At 36.5% G+C, this 27,449-nt stretch overlaps 7 protein-coding genes across 14 annotated transcripts in view; 4 read left to right on the plus strand and 3 right to left on the minus strand.

The window, feature by feature from the left end:
• Nucleotides 1-72: 72 nt before the first annotated feature.
• Nucleotides 73-2,255, plus strand: LOC126848318 (homeobox protein ARX-like). Its single transcript, XM_050589126.1, has 3 exons — nucleotides 73-825; nucleotides 1,236-1,438; nucleotides 1,525-2,255. The coding sequence occupies exons 1-3, from the start codon at nucleotides 603-605 to the stop codon at nucleotides 1,849-1,851; spliced, it is 753 nt and encodes a 250-aa protein (XP_050445083.1). The 5' UTR covers nucleotides 73-602; the 3' UTR covers nucleotides 1,852-2,255.
• A 121-nt stretch (nucleotides 2,256-2,376) lies between these two features.
• On the minus strand, nucleotides 2,377-6,404 carry LOC126848317 (cullin-2). 4 transcript variants are annotated; one of them, XM_050589122.1, is made up of 8 exons: nucleotides 6,258-6,404; nucleotides 5,478-5,678; nucleotides 4,889-5,387; nucleotides 4,587-4,766; nucleotides 4,286-4,504; nucleotides 3,965-4,135; nucleotides 2,936-3,877; nucleotides 2,377-2,843 (listed from the first exon to the last, which is right to left on the minus strand). In XM_050589122.1, the coding sequence occupies exons 2-8, from the start codon at nucleotides 5,594-5,596 to the stop codon at nucleotides 2,712-2,714; spliced, it is 2,262 nt and encodes a 753-aa protein (XP_050445079.1). In that variant the 5' UTR covers nucleotides 5,597-5,678; nucleotides 6,258-6,404; the 3' UTR covers nucleotides 2,377-2,711. The 4 variants fall into 4 exon arrangements, with proteins under 4 accessions (XP_050445079.1, XP_050445082.1, XP_050445080.1 ...); XM_050589125.1 differs by lacking the exon at nucleotides 6,258-6,404 and adding an exon at nucleotides 5,940-6,078; XM_050589123.1 differs by lacking the exon at nucleotides 6,258-6,404 and adding an exon at nucleotides 5,931-6,078.
• A 553-nt stretch (nucleotides 6,405-6,957) lies between these two features.
• On the plus strand, nucleotides 6,958-8,156 carry LOC126848320 (proteasome subunit beta type-3). Its single transcript, XM_050589127.1, has 3 exons — nucleotides 6,958-7,103; nucleotides 7,356-7,921; nucleotides 8,028-8,156. The coding sequence occupies exons 1-3, from the start codon at nucleotides 7,101-7,103 to the stop codon at nucleotides 8,074-8,076; spliced, it is 618 nt and encodes a 205-aa protein (XP_050445084.1). The 5' UTR covers nucleotides 6,958-7,100; the 3' UTR covers nucleotides 8,077-8,156.
• A 561-nt stretch (nucleotides 8,157-8,717) lies between these two features.
• On the plus strand, nucleotides 8,718-11,532 carry LOC126848202 (arf-GAP with dual PH domain-containing protein 1-like). 2 transcript variants are annotated; one of them, XM_050588883.1, is made up of 6 exons: nucleotides 8,718-8,903; nucleotides 9,310-9,535; nucleotides 9,720-9,918; nucleotides 9,984-10,343; nucleotides 10,415-10,637; nucleotides 10,707-11,531. In XM_050588883.1, exons 1-6 carry the CDS (start codon nucleotides 8,792-8,794, stop codon nucleotides 10,772-10,774), a joined length of 1,188 nt encoding a protein of 395 aa, XP_050444840.1. In that variant the 5' UTR covers nucleotides 8,718-8,791; the 3' UTR covers nucleotides 10,775-11,531. The 2 variants fall into 2 exon arrangements, with proteins under 2 accessions (XP_050444840.1, XP_050444839.1); XM_050588882.1 differs by having other exon boundaries at nucleotides 8,720-8,903; nucleotides 10,710-11,532.
• Nucleotides 11,533-11,657: 125 nt separating this feature from the next.
• On the minus strand, nucleotides 11,658-12,971 carry LOC126848205 (mpv17-like protein). The gene is made up of 5 exons (XM_050588891.1): nucleotides 12,600-12,971; nucleotides 12,305-12,498; nucleotides 12,110-12,222; nucleotides 11,956-12,026; nucleotides 11,658-11,897 (listed from the first exon to the last, which is right to left on the minus strand). The coding sequence occupies exons 1-5, from the start codon at nucleotides 12,732-12,734 to the stop codon at nucleotides 11,739-11,741; spliced, it is 672 nt and encodes a 223-aa protein (XP_050444848.1). The 5' UTR covers nucleotides 12,735-12,971; the 3' UTR covers nucleotides 11,658-11,738.
• Nucleotides 12,972-13,019: 48 nt separating this feature from the next.
• On the minus strand, nucleotides 13,020-14,349 carry LOC126848206 (N-acetyltransferase 9-like protein). 3 transcript variants are annotated; one of them, XM_050588893.1, is made up of 7 exons: nucleotides 14,207-14,349; nucleotides 14,033-14,125; nucleotides 13,825-13,934; nucleotides 13,696-13,761; nucleotides 13,494-13,634; nucleotides 13,325-13,419; nucleotides 13,020-13,247 (listed from the first exon to the last, which is right to left on the minus strand). In XM_050588893.1, the coding sequence occupies exons 2-7, from the start codon at nucleotides 14,107-14,109 to the stop codon at nucleotides 13,137-13,139; spliced, it is 600 nt and encodes a 199-aa protein (XP_050444850.1). In that variant the 5' UTR covers nucleotides 14,110-14,125; nucleotides 14,207-14,349; the 3' UTR covers nucleotides 13,020-13,136. The 3 variants fall into 3 exon arrangements, with proteins under 3 accessions (XP_050444850.1, XP_050444851.1, XP_050444849.1); XM_050588894.1 differs by having other exon boundaries at nucleotides 13,696-13,752; nucleotides 14,033-14,243; XM_050588892.1 differs by having other exon boundaries at nucleotides 14,033-14,243.
• A 15-nt stretch (nucleotides 14,350-14,364) lies between these two features.
• LOC126848203 (iroquois-class homeodomain protein irx-4-like) overlaps nucleotides 14,365-27,449 on the plus strand; it is a 39,277-nt gene continuing 26,192 nt past the window's right edge. Inside the window, exons 1-2 of one of the 2 annotated variants that reach the window (XM_050588889.1) lie at nucleotides 14,365-14,526; nucleotides 14,890-15,011. In XM_050588889.1, the coding sequence (XP_050444846.1) occupies nucleotides 14,999-15,011 (13 nt within the window). In that variant the 5' untranslated portion in view covers nucleotides 14,365-14,526; nucleotides 14,890-14,998. The remainder of the gene's footprint in view (nucleotides 14,527-14,889; nucleotides 15,012-27,449) is intronic. The other variant, XM_050588888.1, reaches the window with a different exon arrangement.

Consider the following 27,449-nt stretch of genomic DNA (forward strand, 5'->3'; position numbering starts at 1 on the left):
AGTACTGCTAAACCATAATATCTATTAATTTAATAATACTTGTGAATCTTTTTCAAAAAAATTACTAGTATAAATTGACAGAGTTTGCAGCAATTATACACTTTGTTAGCATATGTGAGAAACTGTTAAATCTTTATTTTCATAAATAGCCAATGTCTACTACTGTAAAAATGCAAATTAAAAAAATGTAATATAAATGCAATTGTAAACATTGTAAAAGTCGATTCATCATAAAGCGCATTGAAAAATACAAAACTATTTTCATCGCACGGCTGCACTATAACGGTTGTACTATTGATTAGTGATGCACAAGCAACACATTTTTTAGGCTTCACCACATCCCTTGAGGGAGTTCATGAGTTTAGTACATTCTATCCCCTACTTTGCCTGTACGTCGTATACAGGTGTAAGGAAAAAAAAATAAGAGAAAGAAAGAAGAGAACGAAGGACGAGGAAACGTCGAAGTTGCTGCAGCTAACTCAAATCCAAACAAACTTCTCATCAAGCGATCAACTTGAGCGTCGTAACACGCACGATTGATTCAATTAATATATCCCCGAGTCTTGTCACCTTTTTCTCGACAAGGAATCAATTCTCGCAGAATGGATCTGACCGAGGAGGATGAGAGCGTGAATGAAAGCGGCAGACAATTATTTCTGGTCGCGGGTGCGCCGCGTGATCCTCTAGTATCATCCAGTGCAATCGTAGCGTCGGCAGCGAGTGTCCCGGATGACATCAACCAGGGTGACGATCTGCAGTCGAGCGCCTTGGCCAGTCTGATCGGTAGCGCGCAATCCACCTCGGTTTGCTTCCCTACGAAATTCAGTAAGTGTATATGTTGTCGCGTATGTTGTGTCAACCCCCGGACCTGATTTAATTAACTGCCTCCTGTCTCCGCCGGCTCCCCGAAGTTGGGGTAGTCTTGCTCAATCAAGTTATTGCTAAATGCATTAAATGGATCATCCACACAGCCTATTCTTTTCCTTAAATAGAATTAGCGGTAATCAATTTAACAGTTATGAAGCGGTTGCCACTTCTCTGTGCAATGAAACATTGGAAACGCGGAGTGAAATTCGACGACGACATCGTGAAATCGACGTCGTGACCGCATTAAGATAATTCTAATGCATCACTAATATTCACGAATTCTATTCCAATGTCCTTGTTTTACAATAGTATATAGTATATCGAAACAGTCTTGTTAGATCATCAAAATGAATTGTATCTTCTTGTAGCGTATGATTTCTCGACTAGTTCTGAAAGCGAAGAGAGGCCATCCTGCGTCATCGGCAAGAGAAAGCAGCGTAGATACCGCACCACATTTTCCAATTTCCAACTAGAGGAGTTGGAACGTGCTTTTCAAAAGACACATTATCCGGATGTATTTTTTCGCGAGGAACTCGCAGTTCGTATCCAATTGACAGAAGCTAGAGTACAAGTAATTCCATATATTTCTATGTATATCTATCTTTCTTGTTATATATATGTTTGTGTAATCATACTTTTCCTGCAATATACAAATAGGTATGGTTCCAAAATAGGAGAGCGAAATGGCGCAAACAAGAGAAGCAGTGTAAAATCGCGACTCACATGACGTCACATTTACCACCGTCGGATTGTCAAGATGTACAGCAACAACATCAATCGCAGCAACAATCAGAACATCTGTTATTAGAATCACCATGCAGTCCACCTCCTATATATCTCGGCATGGAATGGGCAGGTTTTTCTCCTTATAACAACGTAGACGGCGCGTCATCCCTTATCGTGAATAAGCCACCAGATGCAGAAGCTGACAATAATTCACTGCTCGATCCAGAATTATTACAACTAAAACCTCCACGTTCTTAATAATCTATTAAGATTATATATATAACATGTATAACACATATTTTATTCGCAATATTAATAACATTCCACGTTTTCTGAGAAGAGAAAGAGTTACGTGATATATTAGATATAATGTAAAGAATTTGTAATAATTTTAAACAACGAAAATATTTGCTATAAAATTGCATAAAAGTTTATAGGCTATTATTATGGATTATCTCAAACTATAAATGAAATATATTTTGAAGAAAGAAAGATCAAGATTTTAATATTAATTGCATAAAGATGTATATGATACTATTTAATTTAAAAATAACCGAGCGCGAAGTCTTACACATATAATATATTGATTTGTTCGCTAATAAAAAAAATTATATTGCAATTACTTTCTTTTAGCTGAAGAATTATATAAATTTTGGAAAAACCAAGGTATAGTAAATCGCTCTATTTCAGGTAAATTCTAATAAATATAGATCCTATAAAGTAATAAAAAAATTGCTATTACATAAAAAATTATTTTTTTCCGTGAGACGTGTTACTCCAATATAAAATAGTAACTTCATCTTTATTCAGTGTGTGCATATATTACAAGTCAGTAAATTAATTAAGGTATTCATTAATCGATCGATCCTAGTTGCAAATAAGCTGTCTACGATGCTCCTCCCAATCTTTCAAATACCATCGAAAGCCACTTCCTCTTTTAATTGTTGCTGACAAAGCATTTTAGTCTTTGAAATTATCTCGAAGAATGATCGAATTTCACCATGATTGTTGAACCTAATTCCAATAATTGGCTTTGCCGATCAGAGGTCTTAATAGCTCTCAGCACAACATTTGAGATGCATCTCATGTGAAATAAATTAGTGACAAACGTTAAAAGGTTACGCGATATACGAGTACTCATCCGCGCTATTTGCAGTACGTTCGATATATTGTTTATCTATCAGAGTTTCAATGCACTTCTTAATCATCCCAATAGAAGGTGCAAAAGTAACTTTCGATTGACTGAGTACCTAAAATAACACAGTTACATTAAATTAAATAAACTTCACCAGATAGCTAACAAGTGCGGTTCACATCAAATTTTCAAAATCAGTAAACTCACCTCTTGTATAAGTTGATTGTGTCTCAACAGTTTACGGCTCTTCATGATGCGAACTATGGCTGCTTGCAAGAACATTTTTCTATCCTCGTCCACGCTACGATGCGTTGCTTCCGCGTCCTGCGGCGCATCTCGTTGCAATACACCAGTTACGCGAAATTTAGTCCTCTTGTTAGAGTAGTCGAAATTGAGCGTAAGGACGGTGTCCTCCTCCAGTTCACTGGATTCCTCCGTGGATTTATTAAGGATCTTGCAATCTACGAGACTGGCGGCGTGCTTGACCAATTGATCGTGCGACAGACGTAATGACGCTGCCGCCTCTCTGCACGGTATCGCGTCGCAGTGCTCGAAAAGCAGTAGTAACGCCATTTGATATGTCTGCACGGTGACCAGATACGATTTTTTCAAGTAATTAAACTTGAGCTCGCCCTGGCTTAAATGGTGCAACCACGTGAGCTTTCGACCACTAAACTGCATGTGATAGAACGTTTCGAAAGCCTGTATGGACTTTTCCAATTGCTGCGGAACGTGAAATGGCCCAGGCGATGGCGGCAGGGCGAGCGGCCAAGCGCCGGCTTGTAACACTTTAACTCCGAAACCCGTGCCCAATTGATTCTCTCCATCGCCTTCCCGTAAAGTCGCCGTAAATTTCGCGTTGAGATCCGCCGAGACAGACATGTCCGTAAACATGCGATGAAGCTTGTTCGTGAACTCGTAACCGCAAGCACGTTTCAAATCGTCGATCATCATCTCCTCGGCGTCCATCGATTGTGACTGCTGATGTATTAATCGTTTTGCTAACATACGCGAGTAGAATTTTTGAAATACATCTTTGTCATCCACATACTTGAACACAGTTATGGAGCGTCTCAATTTGTCTTCGATTTCACTCTCGGACGCTGCTTTGGGTGACTTTTTCAACAGAGAGTCGCAATATTTCGCCAGCTTAAAAAACCAACATACATTATATTATAATTTATTAATAAAAATCGTATTCTAAGATGAAAATAATATCATCTCTATAAAATTTACCAATTCTGGTGCTCGGACTGGCTGCTTTGGAGCGGGCCTGTAGTTTACGATGGCAGAACAAGCTTTATCAAGAGCCCCTACAAAACTCTGATCTCCTTTGAACACGTCTCTAATCAGTTCCGAATATTTAGAATGTACATTTAACATGCTCTCCACAAATTGCGTGTATACCTGAAATTAGAAAATTATATTTTCTTTTTGTATAGTTAAACACAAATCCATATGTTAATTAAAATGTTTAGATATTTTAAATATTTAATTAAATATTATATATAATTAAATATAATTAAATATAATTAAATATAAGTATTGTATATTTACATTTTCTCCTTGTAAAGGTCCGATTGCCTGTAATCCTTGTTGCGTGATGTGTCGAGTAAGTTTTTGTACTAGTGGATCTAAACCTCCTGGTAAAGGCCTCAGCAGTGGATAAAGAAGAGCTAGATCTCGTTTACTCTCATTTTTTATCATGTTTTCTGCTTCCGCATGGAGCCAATCGGCTTGTGCATCTACCATTTTCTCTTCACAACACGCTCTCACCTACAGCAAAACATTACTGCTATATCATCTACCACCTCAGATTCATCGATTTTAAAAGTTTGCACACAGAATGAGGACGTACCTTTGGTACAGAGCTCTTGTGAAGGAACTTATGTGCACGTGCTTCCTCTTGATTGAGTCTCCACGTTACTTTCTCCATGTAACGTGTAACATCCAATTGTTGCAGCAGCGACGTGGCTTCTGCCATGTAAAATTCTTTGCTAGCTTTCAAGAAAGGTTCCTCAAAGGCTTCTTGATACAACTAGAAAAAAAAGATAAAAGTCAATTTAATAATTCTACCTTAAAGTAAAAAAAAAATTTTTTCGTCTCATAAAAAAATTTTAAGCAATAAGAGCTTAATTAATAATAGTAATTATATATTACATTTAATTGTCCCTTCATCTTGTATTCCTCCACCCGAACAAAGCTCTGTATAACACCACAAATAACGTCGGTCGGGGCAAGCAATTTCGAATCTCTATCGGCGTCGATACATACAAGTAGAAGTGAGACGAGCTTTTCTCTAAGTGGTATTATCATTTTTTTCTTCCAAATGTCCAAACCTAGCTCACCAATCTCCATCTGCTCTTGACACTCTTCGTCCCTATTCGAACTCGCGCCATAGATGAGTTCCGCCTCCGAAAGCTTTTGTTTCTTAATGTGCTGTTGATTGAGGTATAAGTACAAGCTATGTAAGTAATAAATGCCCTGCGAATACTCTGTCCAGGCCCGATGATACGCCGTAAGTAGATCCGAATTGTCGTTGTATGAATCTACTTCTACCAATAAATGGTCTACGTGGTTAACTAGAAACCTTTTTGTCTCGTCGTATAAACGATCTGCCAGTGGTTCGGGATACGCGACGCACAAAGAATAAACATCACTGTAATCATAAACAGCAATATATTATACATTTAATATTTTTTTATTTCAAAAATTAAATATAAGATTTTCAGACTTCAGTCTTAAATACCTAAATCTATCATTCCATATAGCACGTGGGATATTTGCTAATGTTATTACTCCTTTGACAGTCTCTTGTAGTTCATGCCAGGTCTGATTAAAATCCACACGTTTAGGTTTTAGTGACATTCTTTCCACAAATCACTGGTTACTTGTTCTTAAACTCAACAGCTTACTAATTCCGCAAGGTAAACTCACTGACACTATAAACCTGCAAAACAACATTATGAGATTCATAATTCTCTTGCAATCTGTATAAAATACACGTTTGAAGCATTTGAAAAAGATTTGTTTTATTTAAGAATTATCTTAATATTTTTCAGAATTTAACAAAAGCTATGCACCAAAAGTATATTCCAAAAATAATCTTCGGATTGTGCATAAAGATGAGTTTACGAGACTTTGTCCTTTGAATGTTTTGCAAATCATCGATTTAAAAATAACATAAAAGTAAAATATATACACTGCACACATTCACATCTCATGGCCGCTCTAATTCTCTCCTCTGCCTTGTCAGCACTGCCTGTCAATTTATATAGCGAGCAAACACTCCCGCGAGAAAGTCTGAACTTTGAGTGAACCTTAATAACGTGCAATAAACACACTCGGACGATAAACATATGTCCGTTCAAAATCGTGGCGTTTTATTGCGAAATATTGATTGCTAATAAGAATAGATATTCTACGAGATATTCGAACGCGACAAGCTAGGCGCGTGCATCCGCCATCAGGCTGACACAGCTGACTGGGCTCGAGATGGTCCGCGCGCGTGTTGCGTGCCATCACTAACCAAGAAATTGCACGAGGAATCGTGCTCCAGGTTCCGGTGCTAATCCTCGTCCGTAACGACGATCGCGCGATCGTATTCGCAAGTACGACGAAACGTACTACTGGGCCGTTTATTTTTGGGGCGGGGGCGCGAATCATTCCCTGCTGCGGCGAGATGCATGACATCCGCGACGACTCGGACGCATTTTCGTGGGGCGAGGGGATCAGAGGGACGGGGAGGGGGAGCCGAAACGAGTCGTTTTCGCCGTCACGATTCGCGCGCGCCAAATCGCGAACGCTCTAGATTTTCTCTTGAACGTTCTCGAGACGAGCGATTGTTTATGTCTCTTCTATAAAGCCACGAAACGTCTTCGTTCGAAGTAGCACTCTCCGTCTTTCTACTCGCGAGATTCTCAATAACATTGCACAGCCATACTCCTTTTTTTAATAAGAATATAAATGGGTACAGTCTTTCTATCTCTCTCTTTAAAATATAGGTATATGTACATTCGATGTCATATAGTCATATGTGTTCCAGACCTGTCACACATGTAACGCAAAGAGAACGTACCAAATATAAGAAACATCAAGTGAGCCATATTGTTAGTGCCACCGCTTCTCTAATAGCAACGCAGTGGAGGCAGGTATTGGCCAATCAAACGCTACTTTATTTTGACGAGTGGATTTTTGAACACATAAAGAAATCGTGTTTCAAAGAGAAAAACAACTACACTTTTATATAGTGCATGGTCGTGACTGGCACTCACACTGAACTCCGATGTCTGTCTGATCTAACTGACAAGTTTTGCATTGCGAATTATTAATATTTACATCGCAAACTTGTTATATTTACATCAGAGTGAAAATGGTGAGTATAAAAATATATTTTGTGTTTTTTTTTGTTTAGTTATCTTGAAGAAGAATTTGTCTTTTAAATAGCGTATAAAATACTCGGAAAATAAACTAGAGATAGTTTATTGGAGGTTATATTACTGTCAATTGTACGAATGACATTGCATGTTTCACGATATATATGAGAGAATGCTGAAAATGATGTATTATATATTCTTTCATTGTATTTTGTACTGTTAATTTTAATTTATATAATTTTTTTTTCTAGAGTATTCTTGCGTACAATGGTGGTGCTGTGATAGCTATGAAGGGCAAGAATTGCGTTGCCATAGCGGCCGATCGCAGATTCGGCATACAAGCGCAAACCATAATGTGCGATTTTCAAAAGATTTACGAGATGGAACCACACTTATACATTAGTTTACCCGGGCTCGCCACTGACACCCAGACTGTCATGGAGAGGCTACGCTTTCGCTTGAATCTTTATGAATTGAAGGAGAATAGAAAGATTCATCCTAAAACGTTTACTGCGATGGTCTCGAACCTTTTGTATGAAAAGAGATTTGGACCATACTTTGTAGAACCTATAATTGCCGGATTAGACCCTGTCACATTTGAACCATTCATTTGCAATATGGATTTAATAGGATCCAGAAACATATCCGAAGATTTTGTAGTGGGTGGAACATGTACAGAGCAATTGTACGGTATGTGTGAATCACTTTACGAACCGAATTTAGAACCCGATGAATTATTTGAGACTGTCAGCCAAGCTTTAGTCAATGCCTTTGATCGAGACGCGATATCTGGATGGGGTGCTGTTGTTCATATTATGTAAGCATAATAATACTTAAACATAGAATAAATTTATGATAATATGTTTGACAATATTTATGCACATTTCTTATACATAAATTAAGTACATTTGCTTTTGTTTCAGAGAGAAAGATAAGGTCACAAAGAGGACTATTAAAACGCGAATGGATTAAATACAATCTTTTTTTACATCAGTATACTTGGCAACATTTCACAATTACTATTCTAATAAAGTCTAAGAAATGGAAACAAAGCTTACAAGATTTTTTAATTATCTACCTAATACCTTATTTCTTTAAATATTTGTTGAAATTGATTATAAGAAAAAATTAAATTATTTGTATCTTTATCTATATTGTTCTAAATATACATGTTATATTATTTTTTTATAAAATTTTTCCTTGTTATATTATTAACTTGATAATATATATAAAAGTTTTTAAATAATTTTATTTTCTAAGATATAAAAAAATTTATTTTAAAAACAAATATTTTTTTTATTCAAGAAAGAGAGTATAAAAGTAGACGTAAGAATTAATCCATGCAAGGCAGGGATCATTTTGTATATTGTATATGTATATTAGTAAATTGTAAAGTGCTTTTTTTTTTAGATCAGTTAAATTTCAATTTTCAATGCATAGTCTGATACTTTAATCTCCCCTGCCACTACCCCTTGTCAATATTAGCAGCTAATGCTCCGTCTATGTATTTTACATGTCAATGATCGCTACTATATATTATATGATCGTGTTCCAAAATTCATTGCCAGTTTTAGAAATCTATAATATATGTCATGTGAACTATAGATTTTCAATACTGACAGTGAATTTTGGAACACAGCTTTATGGCAGAGACGGAAAAAGGAGGAGCCGCGTTCGTCCACGGTGTATGAACATTGTCGTATGTCAATGTTTTAAGATGGCGGACACGAACGAGAAATTGTTGGCGGAACTCCTCAAAAAGCCTGGAAACAACGTGTGCGCGGACTGTGGGGCCAAGAGTGAGTGCGTTCCGTAAGAAGGTTCCATTTACCTTCGTCGTGAACGAGCGAGACGCGTGCAATTCGCGTACGTTTGATTTAACCTACGGACAATCATCGCGTAACCTTCGAGGGACTTGTTTGTTTTTATATCGTAATATTTAAATGTTATAATTGTGTAATTGCGCGAAGTGTTGTTGATCTCGGTGTTGATTCTGATCGTGTAATACTTTCATTTAACGTCGTCGTAGTTAATCGCGCATTACGACATCAAGCGAAATTAATCGGTCGTGTGATAAGTGATAACATCCTGTATCGAAATGATAGTGATCTTTACCGAGAACGAGCGTGATATTTTTTTTAAATTTTATTTTAAGTACAATCTTACTTATTGATTTACTGATTGTACTGTCATTACACATTTCAGATCCAGAATGGGCGTCTTACAACATAGGTATATTTGTTTGTACAAGATGTGCCGGTGTACACAGATCTATGGGAGCGCATATATCGAAAGTGAAGCACTTAAAGTTAGATAGATGGGAAGATTCTCAAGTGAATAGGATACGCGAAGTAGGTAATATTGCAGCGAGATTGCACTATGAGGAACGTGTACCTTCGTGCTATCGTAGACCAAGCCCAGATGCCCCACAGTGAGTTATCAAGTGCTTCTTGTAGTTTCTTGTTTCAGTTCATTATCTCTGATAACTTATTATTTGCTTTATCAACTAACAGTAATAGATTATAATTAAACATTAAATAGTATATTTCTATTTCTATCAAAATTTAATATCAAAGTGCTTGTGTTAATAGGAACTAAATTTTGAAAATTATTAGAGTTTTAGTCGAACAATGGATAAGAGCAAAATATGAGAGAGAAGAGTTTTGTCATCCTGAAAGACAAAATCACTACGTATCAGGATTTATGGAAGGATTTTTAATGAAACGTGAAAAAGAAGATTCACGTTATCATCCTCGAAAATTTGTACTCTGTGAGGCAGAGGATACACTTAAGTATCATGTCAAAGAAAATAAGGTGAATTGAGATAGATGCAATATGAATCAAAATACACATCAATAACATGATATATTTATTTCAAGGAACCCAAAGCTGTGTTAAGGATATCAGAATTAAATGTGGCGTTTGCACCACCTAAAACTGGCAATCAAAACAGTCTTCAATTGTCTTTTATGAAAGATGGTACAACGAGACATATCTATGTGTATCACGAGGATCCGGAAGTAATCACGAATTGGTACCTAGCAATCAGATGCGCAAAGCTGCATCGATTACAAGTGGCATATCCGGGTGCAACTGAAAACGAGTTGTTGTCGCAACTCACGAAAGATTTTGCGCGCGAAGGTTTTCTATGGAAAACCGGCCCAAGACATACGGACGCTTATAAAAAAAGATGGTTTACTTTGGATGGCAGAAAACTCATGTATCACGACGATCCCATGGTTTGTATATTTTAAATTTTATTTCTCATTCGATCGATTTATTTTGTTAACTTTTTTTTTTATCTTACAAGGATGCGCATCCAAAGGGTGAAATCTTCCTAGGACACAGTTCCGAAGGTTTCGCGGTAAAGATCGGTGTACCGCCGGGTGCTAGAGACCAAGGATTTTCGTTTACTCTTGAGACACCCGATAGGACTTATCTGCTCTCTGCGCAAAGCGATGACGACAGATCGCAGTGGATTCATGTGATCCAAAAAGTGATTGATAAACCATTAACGCCACAAGACGCAAACGGTAAGTAAACATATATAAATCTAAGCACATGCGAGAATCATACATACGTATATTGATCTTTATTTATAGTAGCGGCGCGACTCGTAAGAAAGCGCACAGTCAGCGGAACAATCAATATATTTTCGTCCACGAGATAGGGTTGGATTCCTCTTAGACGTCTTTCTTAATTATTCACCGATAATCATACGATTGAATCGTATTATCGAAATAGACAAATATATGACTCAGCACGCGCGCAAGAATACGTGCAACAGAGTTTATTTACTCCTGCTGTTGCTGTCGTCATGTATTTACTCGTATATCTGCGCACGATAATGTAGTTTATATAGAGACATACACAAGACTGCTCTCAAAGAAGTTGATAAAACGCGGATATATAAACTCCAAGCACCAATCGCTTGTCAATCATAACACTCTTGTGTTGAAAGCCAAGCTTGTGTCGCTTACCGTCGAGTAGGTAGACAGTATCATAACGATATGACATGGAATTTTTAGCAATAACATTGCGTGTGATACTTGTCTCTGATAGCATGTAATATTCAGAATATGAAAGAAATTCTCTTCCAAAAGTTTAACTAAATTTGTTACAGACTAATCTATTGAATGACAAGGCTGGCTTATAATAGAAAATATTTCAAAGGTCACCCAACAATGTTCCATATACAGTATTTTATTGTATTTCTTTTTTGTATCCATGTTTTTTAATCTCAGCTGGTTTGTTTAAACCATCTCTCATTAATATAAGGCCGCAAGTGACAATGATATATTCTGTACATAAATAATAAATTCTGAGGGCCTAGCATTTTCATTCTCATTATTTTTTAGAAGGGAAATAACTATACTCAATCCCAATGCAACACACTGTGTTCCTGTAAATAAAACTATCTTTGGAAATAAATGCCAAACATTTGTCTACATATGCTAATTTTGCATTAAATATTTTTCTGATATCTCTTGGAATAGTTTCATTGATAGCAACATTACAATATCAAGCTAAAAGAAATGGATAAACTTCCAATCTTATATATAATGAGATTGTCTTTATTTATTTCTTTAGGTACATAATGTCGATATGTACACAGAATGTGGATTTTCAATATTTTATTTTCTCTGCTCATATTCAACGATAGGTATGTTCTTTAAGTAACAGAGAATATTGATCCAGCAAAAAGAAGCAATACTGACGTATGTCACTCGTAAAGACGGTGGAACTACCATGAAGTTCACAAGTTGTACCGGTAGCCAATATCCGCACGAAGTCTGAAAGAAGAAAACAAATATAATCCTTGCGATCCGACTTTTGCGTCATGAAACGAACCTGAAAAGTGTGCAAAAACTTGAGTTTGCATTCTTGAAGGATATCTAACTTAGCTTCCATCAAACTCATACCTGCAAGATTTAATTATAGTTTATATAAAAAAAAAGATAAATTGAATTTTGCACAAGTGAAAAATGCACAAGGAGATACAAACTAATAAAAAATAACATAAGTAACGGCGGTGTGAAAATAAATTGGTCCGCAAGAAGTTTCGTTAGCACAGTTCTAACGGATGTTCCGCTGTAAAATGTGTCGAGCCATTTGTACCTGCCATTATAATATCTGTATTAATCCGTAAATTCATTAAGAAGTGAGAGAACACTTTACATTAATCCAGTGATCGAAATACCATCTATATAATATCGGTCCAGCCAAGAAGCAGCCATAGATAGCGTATCTCTTCAACTGGGGCCAATTATAATTCGTCGATTGCATCGAAATATCTTCATCTACGAGATTCAATGTTTCACAAAGTCTTTGTATCTGCATTAATATCGGCCCTTTGGTATCGACAGAATTTATAGATTCTTCGACGATTAGCGGCTATACACGATTATAATTCATTCATTAGCATGAACAGTGTTGCAAAAAATTTCTCTGTATTAATGCATTATCTTGAGACAAAATTCCAATGTATATTTCACCTTGGATTCATTACTGAAACTCTGTCGAATGAACTCGGCGCTTGTGAAGAAGGAACCATATACCACCGAGTTGTACAGCAACGGTCTCTTCTGTATAATACTATTCACCATCCGAAGAATTTTTGTCACTGACATACTTCTTTTTACTTAGCTAATCACAGGTCTTATCGTTTGTTTCACGTTTCACTATGTGTTATCAGGTAAGATAAATATTACTATTGCTGTAACTGATAGAGATGCTTGAGTGGATGGTGCCACTTGGAAGGGTGACGCTGATACTATCGTGTAGACGCCGCTCATAACCATTTAGATTCAATTGTGCTCAATCATGGATTTAACTACGTCAATTATGTTGCATCAATATCCCAGGGGTTCTACCAAATCGCTATTATACATTATAGTGAGAAGAAATAGAGATCATACATTAAGAACTTTTATATTATAATACATTTTTTATCCACATATGTATATATAAAGTATAATTATAAATATGTATAGTAATTTAGTGTATATCAATAACAATTTTTGAACAGCAAATCAATGTGAATTAGGAATAACAGATTTTAATTCAGAATGTAACCAGTTCATCCAGTCAGAAGATGCTTGTTTCTCAAGAGTGACTTCTTGAAAAATTTCACTTTTTTCTACCTAAATTGTAATTTTATCTTTTATAGTAATGAAATATTTAGTGTAAACATGTGAAAAGATCAAACTATTCAACTTACTTCTCGAAAACCGAGCTTCTCAAACATATTTATGCTCATTACATTGTCTGATTTGATTTTGGCCCGAAATTTATTAATATTCAATGTTTCGAAGCCTATGGCAAAATAAATATAAATTAACATTAAGAAAAGGAAACTGAAATTGAAACTGTTATCAAATTCAAATTACCATAATGCATCATAAGAATAACAGCCTCCCAGCCTCTTTTTTTGCCTCGATATGCTTCATCGGCTATCATAATCTCTATTTCGGCAATATTTGTTTCTTGCAGATCGTTAAAGAATAAATTTGTGTCTCCTATCATGGCATCTGAAATGAATTATTTGATGGAAAAACATACTTTAGTCCTAGCGCAATCTGCCATGCATACCTGTTTCGCTTCCAGTGGACAAAAAGACACACTTATCCAGAATAATAAACGTGCACTCTGCAACAGCTTGAAGCTCAAGTTACTCAGTACAACATGGATAACGTTGATGCCAAATTAACGAATAATTACTATCTTCGTCCTCGAGCCACCGCTTTTGCATCTCGAACTCCTCTTCCAGCGTTAACGGTTCGGAGCCTGTCAAATATTGCAATATCGGATTCTTCATCCACTCGTGATACCTAAATGTAATAAATTTCCCATGAATTACCAACGAAATTAATTGTTACGTATAGAATATACAAAAGAAAGAAAAATGGCATAATCTGAGGATACAAACTTTACAACATGCTTCTCTTGATACGGTACCAGAATGACATTTGCCCCGTTGATACGAGTATTCATATTTTTCCTCATGATATTATTGAAAAAGCTAAAATAGAATTAAGTTTTTATTTCACTTTCAAAAGAGAAGAGAGATTATATTCTTTAAGCTGTCAAGCTGTCAGCATACTTTATCGATGCGTTTCGAAAGTAAATCTAAGGCGTTATCCTTTCCTCGACGATGGGTGTCGCCACGATAGCGCTGCAAGCCGCTTGACGTTAGCTTCCCGCCACGCCGGATGGAAGCGCACCTGTCTGTTAGACAGATCGTACAACTGTCAATCCGGCACTGACGGCAAGGACTGACTCGCCGCGTTCGCGCTGTTTATCTGTCAGAGGCGGCAGCGGCGAGAAGGGACGCGCGCGAGACCAAGAATCGAGAACGACAGCGGCGCATCGGTGCAGGATCGGAAAGCGTGGAACGGATCCGGAACTCTTAATTACACATCGGTGAGTGTCGTCGCGTGTATATATTTCTTTATTGCCAGCGCGTGCCGCCGCCGCCACCGCGTCGTCGTCAACGCGTTGTCCGTGCCGCGCGAAAAGACGCGCGCGGGAGAAGAGCGCGCGCAGAGCCAACCACGCCGCATGGACGCGTCGTGGCATCCGATCTTTTGACGCGAGGGAATTCGCACGACGCACGTGTTTTCAAACGTGTTTTTTTTTTCGTTGAACCGGCCTGGACCTAGCGTCTCGCGAGATGTTGACAACGTCAACGAGATGAGAACGACGACGCAGCGGTGGCGGCGAGACAGCCTCAGCGTACGCTTCGACATTCGTTGACTTTTGACCGATGAAAATTCTCTTTGACAGCTCTCCCTATCTCTCTTCCTCTCTCTCTCACTCTTTTTGTCCGACGATCGTAAACAACGGCCGACCGCACGAATTTGGGTCCGATTCGCCTGGCACGCTTGACCACATAATGGATCGTATCGGTGAGTCCGTCCAGAGATATTTCTTTATATTATAATATAGTATGTATATCTTTGTATATACGCGCACGCACACCGGCCATCGCGCGGCATGTAGGCATTTCGGTGTGAGACGCTACCGCGCCGAGCGAGCCAATGCCATGGCGCGTAGGCACGTGGTGCTTGACTTGAGAGGCGCGCCGCGCGGGCTTCCTGCACGAGCCGACCCGGCTGTCTACGGGGCTTACTCGACTCGCCGCAAGGAATCGGGCACACATTATAGTACAACTGTCAGATTTCGGTCTTTTGTCAGCGCATCGACTCGGACAAATATTCCTCGTATGCGTCTCGCCTCTGCTGTCCAGCCTGGCGTGAATCCCTATCGAGAATCCGTTTCTCCCGTTCGAGAGAGCGAGACATCTTCCCTTTGGTCGAATCATTGTCGATTATTTCGCAGCTACAACGTCAACGAGCGAACGCGGAAAGCACGTGTTTGTAAACGTCGCGAAAAAAGCGCGATCGACTTGTCCTAGCTAGTATAACTCGCGTGCACGTGTGTCTGTCGTTTCTCTTTTCATTCGGGCTATGTGGCAAAGAAAACGTCGTCATATTTTCGTAGACGAGGCTATTCTTTCATTGTTTTTTTCATATCGCGCGCATTCCGCTCGCATCGACAGCGAAAGATATACATCGCGTATTCGCAGAATGTGTCGTTTTTGCATTCTGAAAATATATATAATTTTTTATACAAGAATTGCCCTTTTGTCAGAAATACGATCTCTTATACCATTGACAGTTCGCTTTCTCAGAGAGAAATACATTTCATATTTTTAAGAATCCCGCACAATCGCGCGAATTTAATTTTAGAATATATCTGTAGATATTTTGAGAATTTTTATATATTGTGGGCAAAATTTTAAAAAGCATATACATATACATGTTTCAAATGTACCAATATCTTCAGGTAAGCGTAGCTCGCATAAATTTCTAACTGCAGAAAATTGGAGAAGGATTCCTTGTGTTTTCCTTTCTTTTGTCAAGATAGACGTATTTCCGGTGAAAGAGAAATATCTATCTCTGTCTAAACACATGCGAAAATTGTTCTTCTTTAAGTCAGAAACTTTCTCTCTCTCTCTCTCTCTCCCTCCTCTCCTCCCCTCTTTCTCCCTCTTTGTTTTTTACTTCTGCTAAAGTTTGACAGATATTTTTTCTATTAATCTGATGATTTATTTTAATAAGATTTTTGTGTTTTTTCTAGACTTTTTATAATAGGTATTTGAATTAAGTGCGATTTACTCTCTCTCTCTCTCTCTCTCTCTCTCTCTCTCACCTCTCTCTTCTCTATTTATTATTTATTGTCAATTTGCTTTTGTAGTATTAAAAATTTATCACAAGAGTTTTGTGATATTTTTTTATTCTTTCAAATAATAATCTCAATAATACCTGCCAGAAGAATCTAAAAATGGGACAGTTTTCACACACATACATACACGCATACAGTGGTAGATTTTCTAGAAAAGGACTGTTTCTGATTGAATGTTTCATTCTTTTCAACAGAGGCAAGCGTCGCTTGAAAAAGATTCTAGAATGATTTTTTTCAGAGACAGAGATCTGTAGGCTGCGCGCGGCATTTTCGTTCGATCATCAAAGAATTATCCATTTAAATGTTATCGCGGAAGAAAAAACATCTTTGTCTTCCTAGAGAAGGCGTAAACGATAAAGATAAACACTACCGTGCGATAAATTACCATTATAATGCAATTGGGTCGTTTTCGCTTACGTATTCATGTTATGTTTCATGTTTGCCTTTATATCTGATTCTATTCATGTCGAGAGCCAAGCGTCTCTCTCCATCTCTATTGGGTTTATTTAGATTCCATTACGTAGACATACAAAACCGGAAGAGTATCTTCCAAAAATTACAAGTTTAACTGTCTCGATATCATGACGCGATAGATCTGTCCATTTTAGCCGCGCCGCTTTCTATTTTTCGTATTTAAAATGCGATAAGTATGTATATTCAGGTCTTATACGAAGTGAAGGAAAAGAGAGAAAGAAGAAAGAAATAAACAGAATAAACTAACATCTTATCCTCGACTATTCCTTAGATTATGTGATTTCTCCCACTTTTTTCCATTAGATTTATTTCGGAACTATCCTTATATATTTTCTAAAAAAACATTCAGCTAGTCGTGTAGTGCAATTTTTACAAAACATCTGCATTGCTAATCGAAATATATTAATATGCAATATATTTTTTTCCAAATATGTCAAAGCACTGTCTTGTTTTCGAGATATTTTCTTAGGTTTATCTGAAATATTACAATTAAAATAATGCATTTTATGATGAAAATATTAACAAGTCATTTTTATCTTTTCGAGATGTCATCTCCCTCTCTCTCTCTCTCTCTCTCTCTCTTGTCGAGATTAAAAAAATTTTTTTAATTATCTTATGATGTAATCGAAGGGGGAGAAATAAACGCGCGAGATAAGATTTTCGTGGTGTAAAATTATTGTAAAAGGAGGTAAAGCGGTAAAGAAAATGAAGGAGGAGAAGAAGGAGCAAAAGGAGGAGGACGTAGTAACTCGGAGGAATCTAGTTCGAGTTATAGTCCAAGATTAGCAAGTCCGTAAGTGGGTCGCACGTATGCGCGTTATCTAGCCCTGGTCATTGGCCAGTAGCACAAATGCTACTGCCGAGAGAGGAAGGCGGCGGGAGAATTGCGTAACGCGCCATCATAATAATAATTGTTATCGGAGGGGGAAAAAAAAAAGGAAGAAATAGAGAGAAAACCAACTTTATCTGGTTTTTGCGTCCCGCTCGCCTTCAATCGCTCGCGCGACTCGAACCCGTTCGTTCGCCCTTCGCGTTTTCGTTATTTGTCAATTTTTACTTTACTGTCAATATCTCGCCGAATTTGTGATTTTTTTCATGGATCCCTTCGTCGCCGTCGCGTTATCCCGATCGTCGCGGACCTTGAACGACAACGTACGTATCCTCCGGCGCGACGCACGGCAACGTGATAAGACGCGCGGCTAGTCCGACTGACAGGAGCGCGGGGTGCGCGAGTGGCGCTCTATCGGTGTTACGTAACGTTTTACGATGAGGCCGCACTTCTCGGCCGCCGCTCTTCGTTTCGTATCTCGCGTCCTCGAGGAGTCTGCGTCGCGTGGAACAGCGGCTTGATGATAGGTCGTATGTCCGAAGATGAGTTTAGAAAAATCATCCCCGCCAATTGCGATGACAGCGGAGGAAAAAAGACATATATTCTTTATGAAATATTAATGAAATGATACAAACGCAGGTATATTGTAAAAAGAAATAGATATAGAATTTTTATCTGTATTATTAAAAATTTCTGCGGATATATGAGTTTTTATAATTATGATTATTTTGGGACCAATTAGAGTTGAAAGAATAGTTAATGTTTTATATTATTGCTTCCTTTATAATTTAATCGCTTTAAGAGCAAATATAGTACATTGGACACGGAAAAAATTTTACAAATTTAGTACAAATTACATAAAAAATATATTTTTTGTTTTACATTTATTTTAAAACTGAACATTAAAACATTTATTACTATAAAAATTGTAAATTTTGCATTTGTTAACGATTATGCATTTTGCATAAAAAAATATTCGAATAATTACAATATTCCTTTATAAAAATAAAATAGAATAAAAATATCGCGTAATTTCTCTTATGTTCCACGATTACAAAAAAATATATATTCTAATTTTTACTATAATATTTTCGACAAGCAGTCGTTGTGATAAATGTTTAATTGAATAAACTTAGAAGTGGCTGAAATTGTAATATTTAGACACTTTACGTCAGTTTGCTATAACGTATTAATATATTAGGCTTCTTATTGCCATCATGTTACACACAAGCGCGTCGATCACTAATGAGTTTCTCAATGAATGGCGATGGAATACCGTGACAACTATTGTCATCGGGTCATTAAAAGTCAACGTCGTTCACATACGGAAATGCATAATGATATATGAGTCGAGAATAAGTCAGCGGACAGCATATTAAAAATATTCGTCATTTTCTATAAATCTGTACAATAATTTATTTTTTTTACAACATATTTATATAACATATTTATTTATTTTAACATGTACAATCTACAGTTCTACACGAAGAAGATCGCATCTAGATATCTAGAGTACTAGATAACTGTTAACTTTCGACAGAAGCCAAAAGCAGGTTTCATTTTACATGCTCAAAGATATTTTTTTTTTGCATATCTCGTAAATATTTATAAAAAAATTTAAATCACATGATATTTTCATTTTTCCAGATCTCTCTCTCTCTCTCTCTTTCTACGTGCATACGTGCGTGTGTTCATGAGACGCTATTCTCTTTCAATACATGACGATATTATGTCGTTAATTTATAATAAAAAATAATTAATTAATATATTTGTTTATTTAAATATACTTTGTATATGCATATGAATACTTGTCGCTTATTCGGAGATATACAATATACATATATTCAGATGCAGCACGGGGCCTTGTTAAAAAGATTTAATATTCGATAACGCGCACAATGACCGTAACCTTCGTAACCCGCGGCTTCCCCCCGGATTGGATCTCACAGCATAAAATTCTTGCGACAATAATGTACATAGAAGATGCATAAAAAAAATGCGGCGACAGTTTATAAAACAAAGCACGGCGTGAAAAATGATATCGGCGCGAATACCGATTTGCAGGAACGCGACGCCATGAATCGCGCTGTCCTCTTGTCCTCTTCTTCCGCGTTATTTCACCTTTTTGTGACTCTCCCCCCTCCCCTCCCTCCTCGTGTGCGCGCACATACATACACACACACACACACACATACACACCATAGTGGATATATTAAACAGGCAGATCGCCAACGAATTGAGGCGGCTGTTCGCGGTTGTCCCGCTGACCCCTGAAATCTTGCATTTTCTCTATTTATACCCGGTTGTTCCCGGCCCGACCTCTTAATAGTGAGGGGGAGACGTTTCGAAAAGGCGATGGGGCTCTTTGACGGCACGACGATTAGGATCGCGTTTCCTTCGGTTTATAGATGCTGCTTCAGTCTTCTAGGATCGAGATCGTATGCACGAAAATGGTCACGATCTTATCAGCGCGCGCGCGCGACGGTACAATTGAAAATTATAATTTAACTTTCGGACGATTTTTTTATTATATTTCCTATAACGATCGGAAAGAAACAAAAAAAAAACGAAATAGCGATTCTCTATATTCAAGCGACGCGCGATTGATCTTTCACGTCCAGGTGTAAACTTTTCTATATACCGTCGAGAGACGTGTCTATGAAATTACACGGTTACTTCACTGCCGCTTATCAGGAGTCGAGAGCCGAAGACGATCGCGCGACTCGAGGTTGACGCGGCGATAAAACGAGCGCTGTAACGTCTCCGCGACGACTGTGAATCGCGTTAGATGTTTATCCGATTATCGTCGATGATCGGTAGCTCGGGCTCGTTATTCGGTCCGCTGTATCGCCCCACTGATCTCTCTCCTCGTTACTTGTTAGACATTATCGTCGTCAGCTGTGTTATCTCATTTATCTAAACATATATAGATTTATTATAAAATTCTCTGCTTGGGAATCCATTGTGCTTATCGCAACTATGTAATTGCGCATATTGAATGCCTGTGACTCAATTTTACACTCAAAACATCGATTTAAAACCATTATTTTATAAGTATAATTGTTAGTTTGCAACGTCAAAATTCTTGTGTCAATTCAAGGGTAAAAGGGATATGTACAAATATATTTGATAATAAACATTTTCGATATGTTATATATTATAGTACATTTTTATAATTTTAATAATTATATGCATATGTCTTTTTTAAACTTTCTCGTGTAATCTATGAGCTATTCTATTTCTTCAGAATATCCTAATAATATAGAATATGGGGGGTTTGGAAATGTTAATGTATTTTTTTAAGCTTTTATTTTCCTTTATCTTCAACATTTGTAAAAATCTAAGAAAAAGAGAAAATAATTGTCGAAAAATATTATCGGAGTATCGTTTCTTTTTTCTTTTTTTTTTTTTAAATCACGCTTTCAATTCTTTTCAATGACGAGAAATTTCAGAACGCGCATTTTATATACACATGATAAACTATACGCAGAGTTGCAAGTCTTGATACGCACAACCGGTCTAGAATGTATTAAGATTTCCCTTCCGTATAATCATCGATTAATGAGATTTATGTTCTCGCATTTGTATTCTGGTCGTGACTAATCTCATATCGAATCGATAAGTGAATTAATATATTCTATCTATCTATCAATGCACGCTGTAAATTGCGCGCTCGCTGCTCAATGCTAAACGCTCCGATAATATTTATATTTGATTTATTATATATATATATATTGGTTCAATCAAAATTTCTCTCTCTCTCTCTCTCTCTCTCTCCTGATATAAAATTTCTACTTTTAATTTTAACGGTAGTTTTTAACTAATCTCTTTAATGATTTAAAACAATTTAATTATTTACATACATACATAATTATTTAAAATACTATAATATAAATAAAATGTAGAATATTATAATGTAAAGTTATAGGAGACTGCACTGAAGTGCTTTTTGAAAACTAGTATTCGGGAATATAATCATATAAATAACAATATTAAAGATTAATATAGGAGAAAAGGGGGATTAAAAAATTATTTTTACTAAGAGAAAAAAAGCATATTATTAAACGTTTAATTTTGAATGCTTGAAAGTTTGAAACTGTAACTTAATTATCGAGATATATAAATTTTCATTTATGAGAGTTTAACGCTTTTAACAGCATCATGCAGAGATGCCCGTCTGCGATTGCTGCCGATTTTTATAGACAAGTCGATAGGCAATTAGCGATTTCGCGCGGATTTTGCTGGACGCTCGCGTCCGAAGTGTCCAACCGGCTTAAAGGCCGTAGCTAAAATCGTTCTGCTCGCTGACCTACGAGGAATGTCCTGACATTTCTTCGCGCGACGGAAGGCTCTTCAAAGCCGGCCGAGAACCCACGATCCACGACTGTCTTTTCCTTCCTCGTCGGAAGTCGCGAGAAGAGAAAAAAAAAAGAAGGAACGGAGAAATAATTGGGAAATTAAAAAAAAAAAAAAAATGAAAGCTGGAGTACGTCGCGCAAAATCAGAGTTCGACTACGACATGCGAGCCGCCCGATAACTGACACCTGACGTTTCCCGTCCCGTCTTTAGCGCGACGACGACGACGACGACGATGACGACGACTGACGTTCCATTCGTCGGTCTAAACATAGGAGAACGATATTAAAAATACCGGCACTCAGTCGCGTCGCGACACTAGAGAGCGAGGGTCCTTTCCGGCTTCGTCATGTGGAACACTTATTATGAGACACACAGAAAGAGCGCGTATTCTGGCTCGGCGCTCATATCTCGCGCTTGCGCTCCGATTCCTCCCACTCCTTTGTCGCTATCTCTTTCTCTCTCTCTCTCTCTCTCTCTCTCTCTCTCCTTTTCTCGTGTATATGTGTATGTTGTACGTCATTAAATTTAGATCCCGGAATTTACCGGCGTCGCGAGAGATATTCGCGATTCCTCGCTCTCCCCGCGTCTTCTTCTCGCTCCTTCGCGTTACTTCATCTTCAATGCGCGATTTGATTTGAGAATTTTCTCTGGTTATTTGAAAAAAAACACATAGGTACTCGTAGTAATAGAGACTTAGTATTTCAATAATTATGTTGCGATAACGTGCGAAGATCGATGACATTTGGAAATAATCGAAGAACATCGCGTCTTGATTATCAATGGAAAAAGAATGGATGATATATATCCTATCGGAAGCTGCTTCCCTTCTTATATTACGAAATATTATAGAGTCCTCTTGTTTCTCAACGTTGAGAGGGTCGCGTGGGTTATCTGTTACTCGATGTATACATATTTATTTTTCCTCTTTATCGTCATACCTACGTATCCTTTCTTAGGTCTTTGATATAAAGTATATAAAATTTCGTTATGCATGTCCAGCCCAAAAAGGGTGTCTAGTGTGAAAGATGCAAAATATTTTATTAATTTATAATTGGAAAGCTATAGTTTTTTTTTTATATAAGCATTTATGTTTGTCCTCGTTATAAAAAAATAAAATTTCCACAATTTATAAAACAGATATATCAATACACATCATGTCGAAATTTTTATACGCGATTCTGTTGATGCAAAAACGTGTCATAAATTTATCTTATTTCATTGCTGTGGATTTCAATCAGATATTAACATTTCGTGAAAGTTAGAATTCGTAAATTGACAAGTGCATGTTTGCCAAGATAAACTATTAATTTCACCGTTATCTGTAAGAGTATAATCGTTTCAACGGCACGTTTATTTGCCGTGAACAAATGTTAACTACCGATACGCGATAAATTTCGGCCCCGAAGATAATTAGGCGCCGCGCTGGCAGAGCCTCCACGGCGTTCGCTCTCATAGAGGGGGCCAGATTGCAAAATCCATCATAATGCGATATCTGCGTTACATTGTTCGCGCCGATGACAATCGACGTTCGCCAAGAAACATTTCGAGTAGCGATGTGTTTGTCTGAACGACATTTATAAATAGATTGCTAGGCGTCGAAAATCGGCGACTCCTGGCAATTTGACAGCTAGATCCGCTGGACGGGGAGGGCAGCGACAGATAGAGAAAGATAGAGAAGTAGACCTCGTTCTCTAAAATCGAGCACGTGCGTAAGAGGAAGAAAAATGAGACAATTTTCGTGAATCATTCGCGTGTCTCCCCCTCTCCCCTTCCTCCCTCTCCGTCATCCCGGCGCGCTCGTTTCTTGTCCCGTGCAATTTATTTCTCGAGCGTTTATCGTTAAACGCACTTTTTATTACGCGCGTCGACAATCGGATAGTTTCCTTGACATGTTTCGGTCATTGGACTGGCGTAAGAGACCTAGTCTGTCACATCATCGTGTGTCATACCGATATTCCACTACCTGAGACAAAAACTTACCGCTCATTTTTTTCTTCGCGACCGCAAATATGCTCATAACCGCACTCTATAATCTCACCGCGACCGTTTATTTATCTCTTAATTAATAATCGAATTTTAACGGTGGTCGTCTTAGATTAATTTGAGATTAGTAATGCGAAAATATCTCAAATTTTGAAATATTTCAGAGTGCACGCGGTTCTTTTTTTAATAACTCGTATTGAATAATTATATACTACTATAATAATTTCTGCTCTTCCTTCCCTCTTCAAAAATATTATAACTATTTAAAATTATTCAAAGCTCATGGATAATTTAATCTGCAATAGCGATGCGTAATAAAGTAACTGCACACTGAATTCTATAATATGCTGGAAAGCGAACAAGTGAGGATTCAAGCTCGAGCCGAGAAAGTTTCTAAGTAACAAAATTCTGTTTCTATAGCATATTGGAGAGATGGAAAGTGAAATACAATGTAGGATTAAGGACAAAGAACGCATCATGTGAGGTACATTTCTTTGTCTAACAGGTTAAACCGGCCATCTTTAGAATATAGCATTTTTTCTTTCTAGTATATTCTAGAGTTTATTGGAAAACTGTAGATTTTGGAGAAAAACACGCTTGTCAGAATCATTTATTATACATCATTAACAATTGCTATATTTAAATAAAATAAAAATTTATGATTACGTACTTGAATACCGAATAACGTCGATGTTTCATTGACTCTTAATGTTTTATATTTCAATATTAATTATCTAATAAATCAGTTTAAACATATATCATATAGAAATTCAATGGAAATATTTATTAGATGTTTTTTTTTAAAGTTTTTAAATTTGTTTTTATTTATAATGTATTATATATATTTAATATAAATTAACTAAATATTAATTAACGAAAATATATAAAAAGAAAGGGAAAATTTTTGGTCATTTTCTGTCATTTTTTTTGTAATTTATCTTATAGGAAAGAGAGATATTTCTATTATTTATTTGAAAATTATTATATTAAGTAAAATTAGTATATTAAATAAAGTTTCCTTATTTCAATGCATGAATTAATAAAACTCGCAAATAATTCCATTCTTTCGATTTTTCAACTCTCTTTTCGAATTTTGGAAGAATGCCGTTAATTTTCAAAATATTCTTTTCAATCCTTTTTCACTCTTTTCATTCTTTGGACATAAATCTATTTCTGGAGTATTTAATTCTCTGTAGTCAATTATCTGGCAGGATTTTGACTTGATTTTTTTTTCCTCCCTAAGGTTCTCTCCCCCTGATAAGGTTCTTTTCCCCTTTTCTGAAATTATCACCGTACATAGAGATAGTGTTATCAGAATTTTTTTTAAATTTATTTATTTTTTATTTCATCTTATTTAATGTATCTTAATACAAATTTAAAAAAAAAGTAAAGAAAGAAAGAGAAAATTTATCTAATATCTTATCGAGGTTTTTTTCTTCTAAGCAAGATTGTCAATATTTAAGGTGACGAAACTTCGATTGCGGACTTTCTAATTTCTAAATCGAAGTTTTATGATATCTAGGACGTCGTCGAGAGTTAGTATTGTAATTAGTATTCGGGATTTAGGCACACAATTGGAGCGGCCGGGATGGACAAGAATCGCGCGGAGGAAGTAAAAAGGACGCGCGCGCTCGTGTATGTGTGTATGTGTATGTGAGGTCTTCTTTGCGTTAGCGGCGATGAGCTAACGAGAAGCACGGATCTCTTCGCCAGCCGTTTCACGATTTGTTTAAATCGTTAAAGGAACTCTTGCGCGGATTTGCGCAAGGTATTTAGAGGGCACGCGTTAATGACGACTCACGCGCGAACGGTTTATTTAGTGATCTAGTTTATACACCCCGCATTTTTTTTCTTTGCACGCGCTCCGAGTCGGGATGAAATCAATTTGCGCATAGACGTACCGCATCTCACATTAGTTTCTATGGCTGTATATTATCATAGCGTATTTTTATCTACACATCGCGCAAATTCTTGCAATATCTCTATTCGATACGGAGGAGCATTATAACAAAGTTATTGTCGCATATGTCATAATTTTAATTTGACATACGAGCGAATCTAACACGTGAAATCTCTTTTGAATCCGTTAATAAATTCACCTTGTTATGTGTTTTAAATATTTTCAGGTTAAAATAATACTTATTATGGGGTTACATTGCGGGATATACATACAATTCATTAAAAGCTAGGAGAAAATTTTTTTTTTTTAATTAAAATTATTAATGAATAATGCATATTTGGGAATTTAATCAAAGATAAATAATTTTAAAGCAATCTTTAAGGGAAGTTCTTCAAAGAATAAGAGAAATTTTAGTATTTCTTTTAACATTTTTGTTTATCGGCATACCCCATTTTCTATTGTATTAACATCAGAGAATTGTTAATATAAGAGTGAATGATAAGATAAGAACGATTTCTACTCTTTCATTTTTGATTAGTTGTTGAAGAATTTAAAAATAAATTACGGTGTTCGTTAAAATTATATTAATTATTTTAAATATATTGACATTTCTATGTCATTTATTCTATAAGATATTATTCTACAAGATTGATCGAATTTTACAATCGAAGGATAATTTTCAAGTTACGTCATTCCATTTTATCGAAATGCAACGTTTATACATGCAGAAATACTAAATTAAAATAAGAATATATGTGGTACAAGCACATCATCGATAAGATAAGGGCGATTTATACTATCATTTTTTGAGAAAGTTATACACAGGATACGGTTATCGAATAAGTAATCATCTTTGTCAAATGATTCATGATTTAAATAATCGACGGCTGAGTTAATTGCGACACGATATGACCCGTGGTAATAATTATCGCAAAGTATTTGCAATAACACGATGATATTGAGATGATATCGCGGTTTAACCATTATAGTTTTAGCGTACAAAAAGTTGTATCCCATAAGAAATGGTTTATTAAAAGATCGACTTTATAAACCACGTCGAATGTGTTGTGATCAGACAAATGTCAGGCATATGACAAACTGTGACTCAAAATAAATTTTCTCTTTTTTCGATAACATGGAGATGATTTGTCCTACAAATTTTTTAAATAATCTATTTAAAAAATTTTTGAGAAATTATTTGTCTGCACATAAAATATTTTTGCTTTAGAAGAAAATCTTATCGTATTTTTGTTTTTCTTTTTTTTTATTTTTATATACGAAACGTGTAAATGCTTATGATCTACGATCGGATTACTTAAAGATATTTTGACTGAGTTTTAGAAGAGCTTTTATGCTTTATGTTTTTATGCGATTTCTTCATATTTGTGACGAAAACTTTTAGATATACATATAATAAAACGCATAGCACAGACGAGACCTTGACGACGTTGAAGCGCAGTCGAGAAATTAAAATCGTAATTTATTTATGATTTGCGATGTCGCGCGAGATGACATTGTATATATTTTGCGGACGCGCGATACTCTATTCGGTAG

The sequence above is a fragment of the Cataglyphis hispanica genome, chromosome 3 (assembly GCF_021464435.1).
Source record: "Cataglyphis hispanica isolate Lineage 1 chromosome 3, ULB_Chis1_1.0, whole genome shotgun sequence".
In the NCBI taxonomy this organism is placed as follows: Eukaryota; Metazoa; Arthropoda; class Insecta; order Hymenoptera; family Formicidae; genus Cataglyphis; species Cataglyphis hispanica.

Bases quoted from the DNA above. Each gene is read 5' to 3' on its own strand.
- LOC126848318 (XM_050589126.1), top strand. From the start codon at position 603: ATGGATCTGACCGAGGAGGATGAGAGCGTGAATGAAAGCGGCAGACAA. The intron at 826-1,235 runs GTAAGTGTATAT...ATCTTCTTGTAG, and splicing joins TTGCTTCCCTACGAAATTCA to CGTATGATTTCTCGACTAGT. The intron at 1,439-1,524 runs GTAATTCCATAT...ATATACAAATAG, and splicing joins TGACAGAAGCTAGAGTACAA to GTATGGTTCCAAAATAGGAG.
- LOC126848317 (XM_050589122.1), bottom strand. From the start codon at position 5,596: ATGTCACTAAAACCTAAACGTGTGGATTTTAATCAGACCTGGCATGAA. The intron at 5,388-5,477 runs GTATTTAAGACT...TTATGATTACAG, and splicing joins ATATGGAATGATAGATTTAG to TGATGTTTATTCTTTGTGCG. The intron at 4,505-4,586 runs GTACGTCCTCAT...GTTTTGCTGTAG, and splicing joins ACAAGAGCTCTGTACCAAAG to GTGAGAGCGTGTTGTGAAGA.
- LOC126848320 (XM_050589127.1), top strand. The intron at 7,922-8,027 runs GTAAGCATAATA...CTTTTGTTTCAG, and splicing joins GGTGCTGTTGTTCATATTAT to AGAGAAAGATAAGGTCACAA.
- LOC126848202 (XM_050588883.1), top strand. From the start codon at position 8,792: ATGAACATTGTCGTATGTCAATGTTTTAAGATGGCGGACACGAACGAG. The intron at 9,536-9,719 runs GTGAGTTATCAA...GAAAATTATTAG, and splicing joins CCAAGCCCAGATGCCCCACA to AGTTTTAGTCGAACAATGGA. The intron at 10,344-10,414 runs GTTTGTATATTT...TTATCTTACAAG, and splicing joins TGTATCACGACGATCCCATG to GATGCGCATCCAAAGGGTGA.
- LOC126848205 (XM_050588891.1), bottom strand. From the start codon at position 12,734: ATGTCAGTGACAAAAATTCTTCGGATGGTGAATAGTATTATACAGAAG. The intron at 12,499-12,599 runs GTGAAATATACA...AATCGTGTATAG, and splicing joins GTTTCAGTAATGAATCCAAG to CCGCTAATCGTCGAAGAATC. The intron at 11,898-11,955 runs GTTCGTTTCATG...TTCTTCTTTCAG, and splicing joins AGTTTTTGCACACTTTTCAG to ACTTCGTGCGGATATTGGCT.
- LOC126848206 (XM_050588893.1), bottom strand. From the start codon at position 14,109: ATGAGGAAAAATATGAATACTCGTATCAACGGGGCAAATGTCATTCTG. The intron at 13,635-13,695 runs GTATGCATGGCA...AATTCATTTCAG, and splicing joins GTCCACTGGAAGCGAAACAG to ATGCCATGATAGGAGACACA. The intron at 13,248-13,324 runs GTAAGTTGAATA...ATTACAATTTAG, and splicing joins AGAAGCTCGGTTTTCGAGAA to GTAGAAAAAAGTGAAATTTT.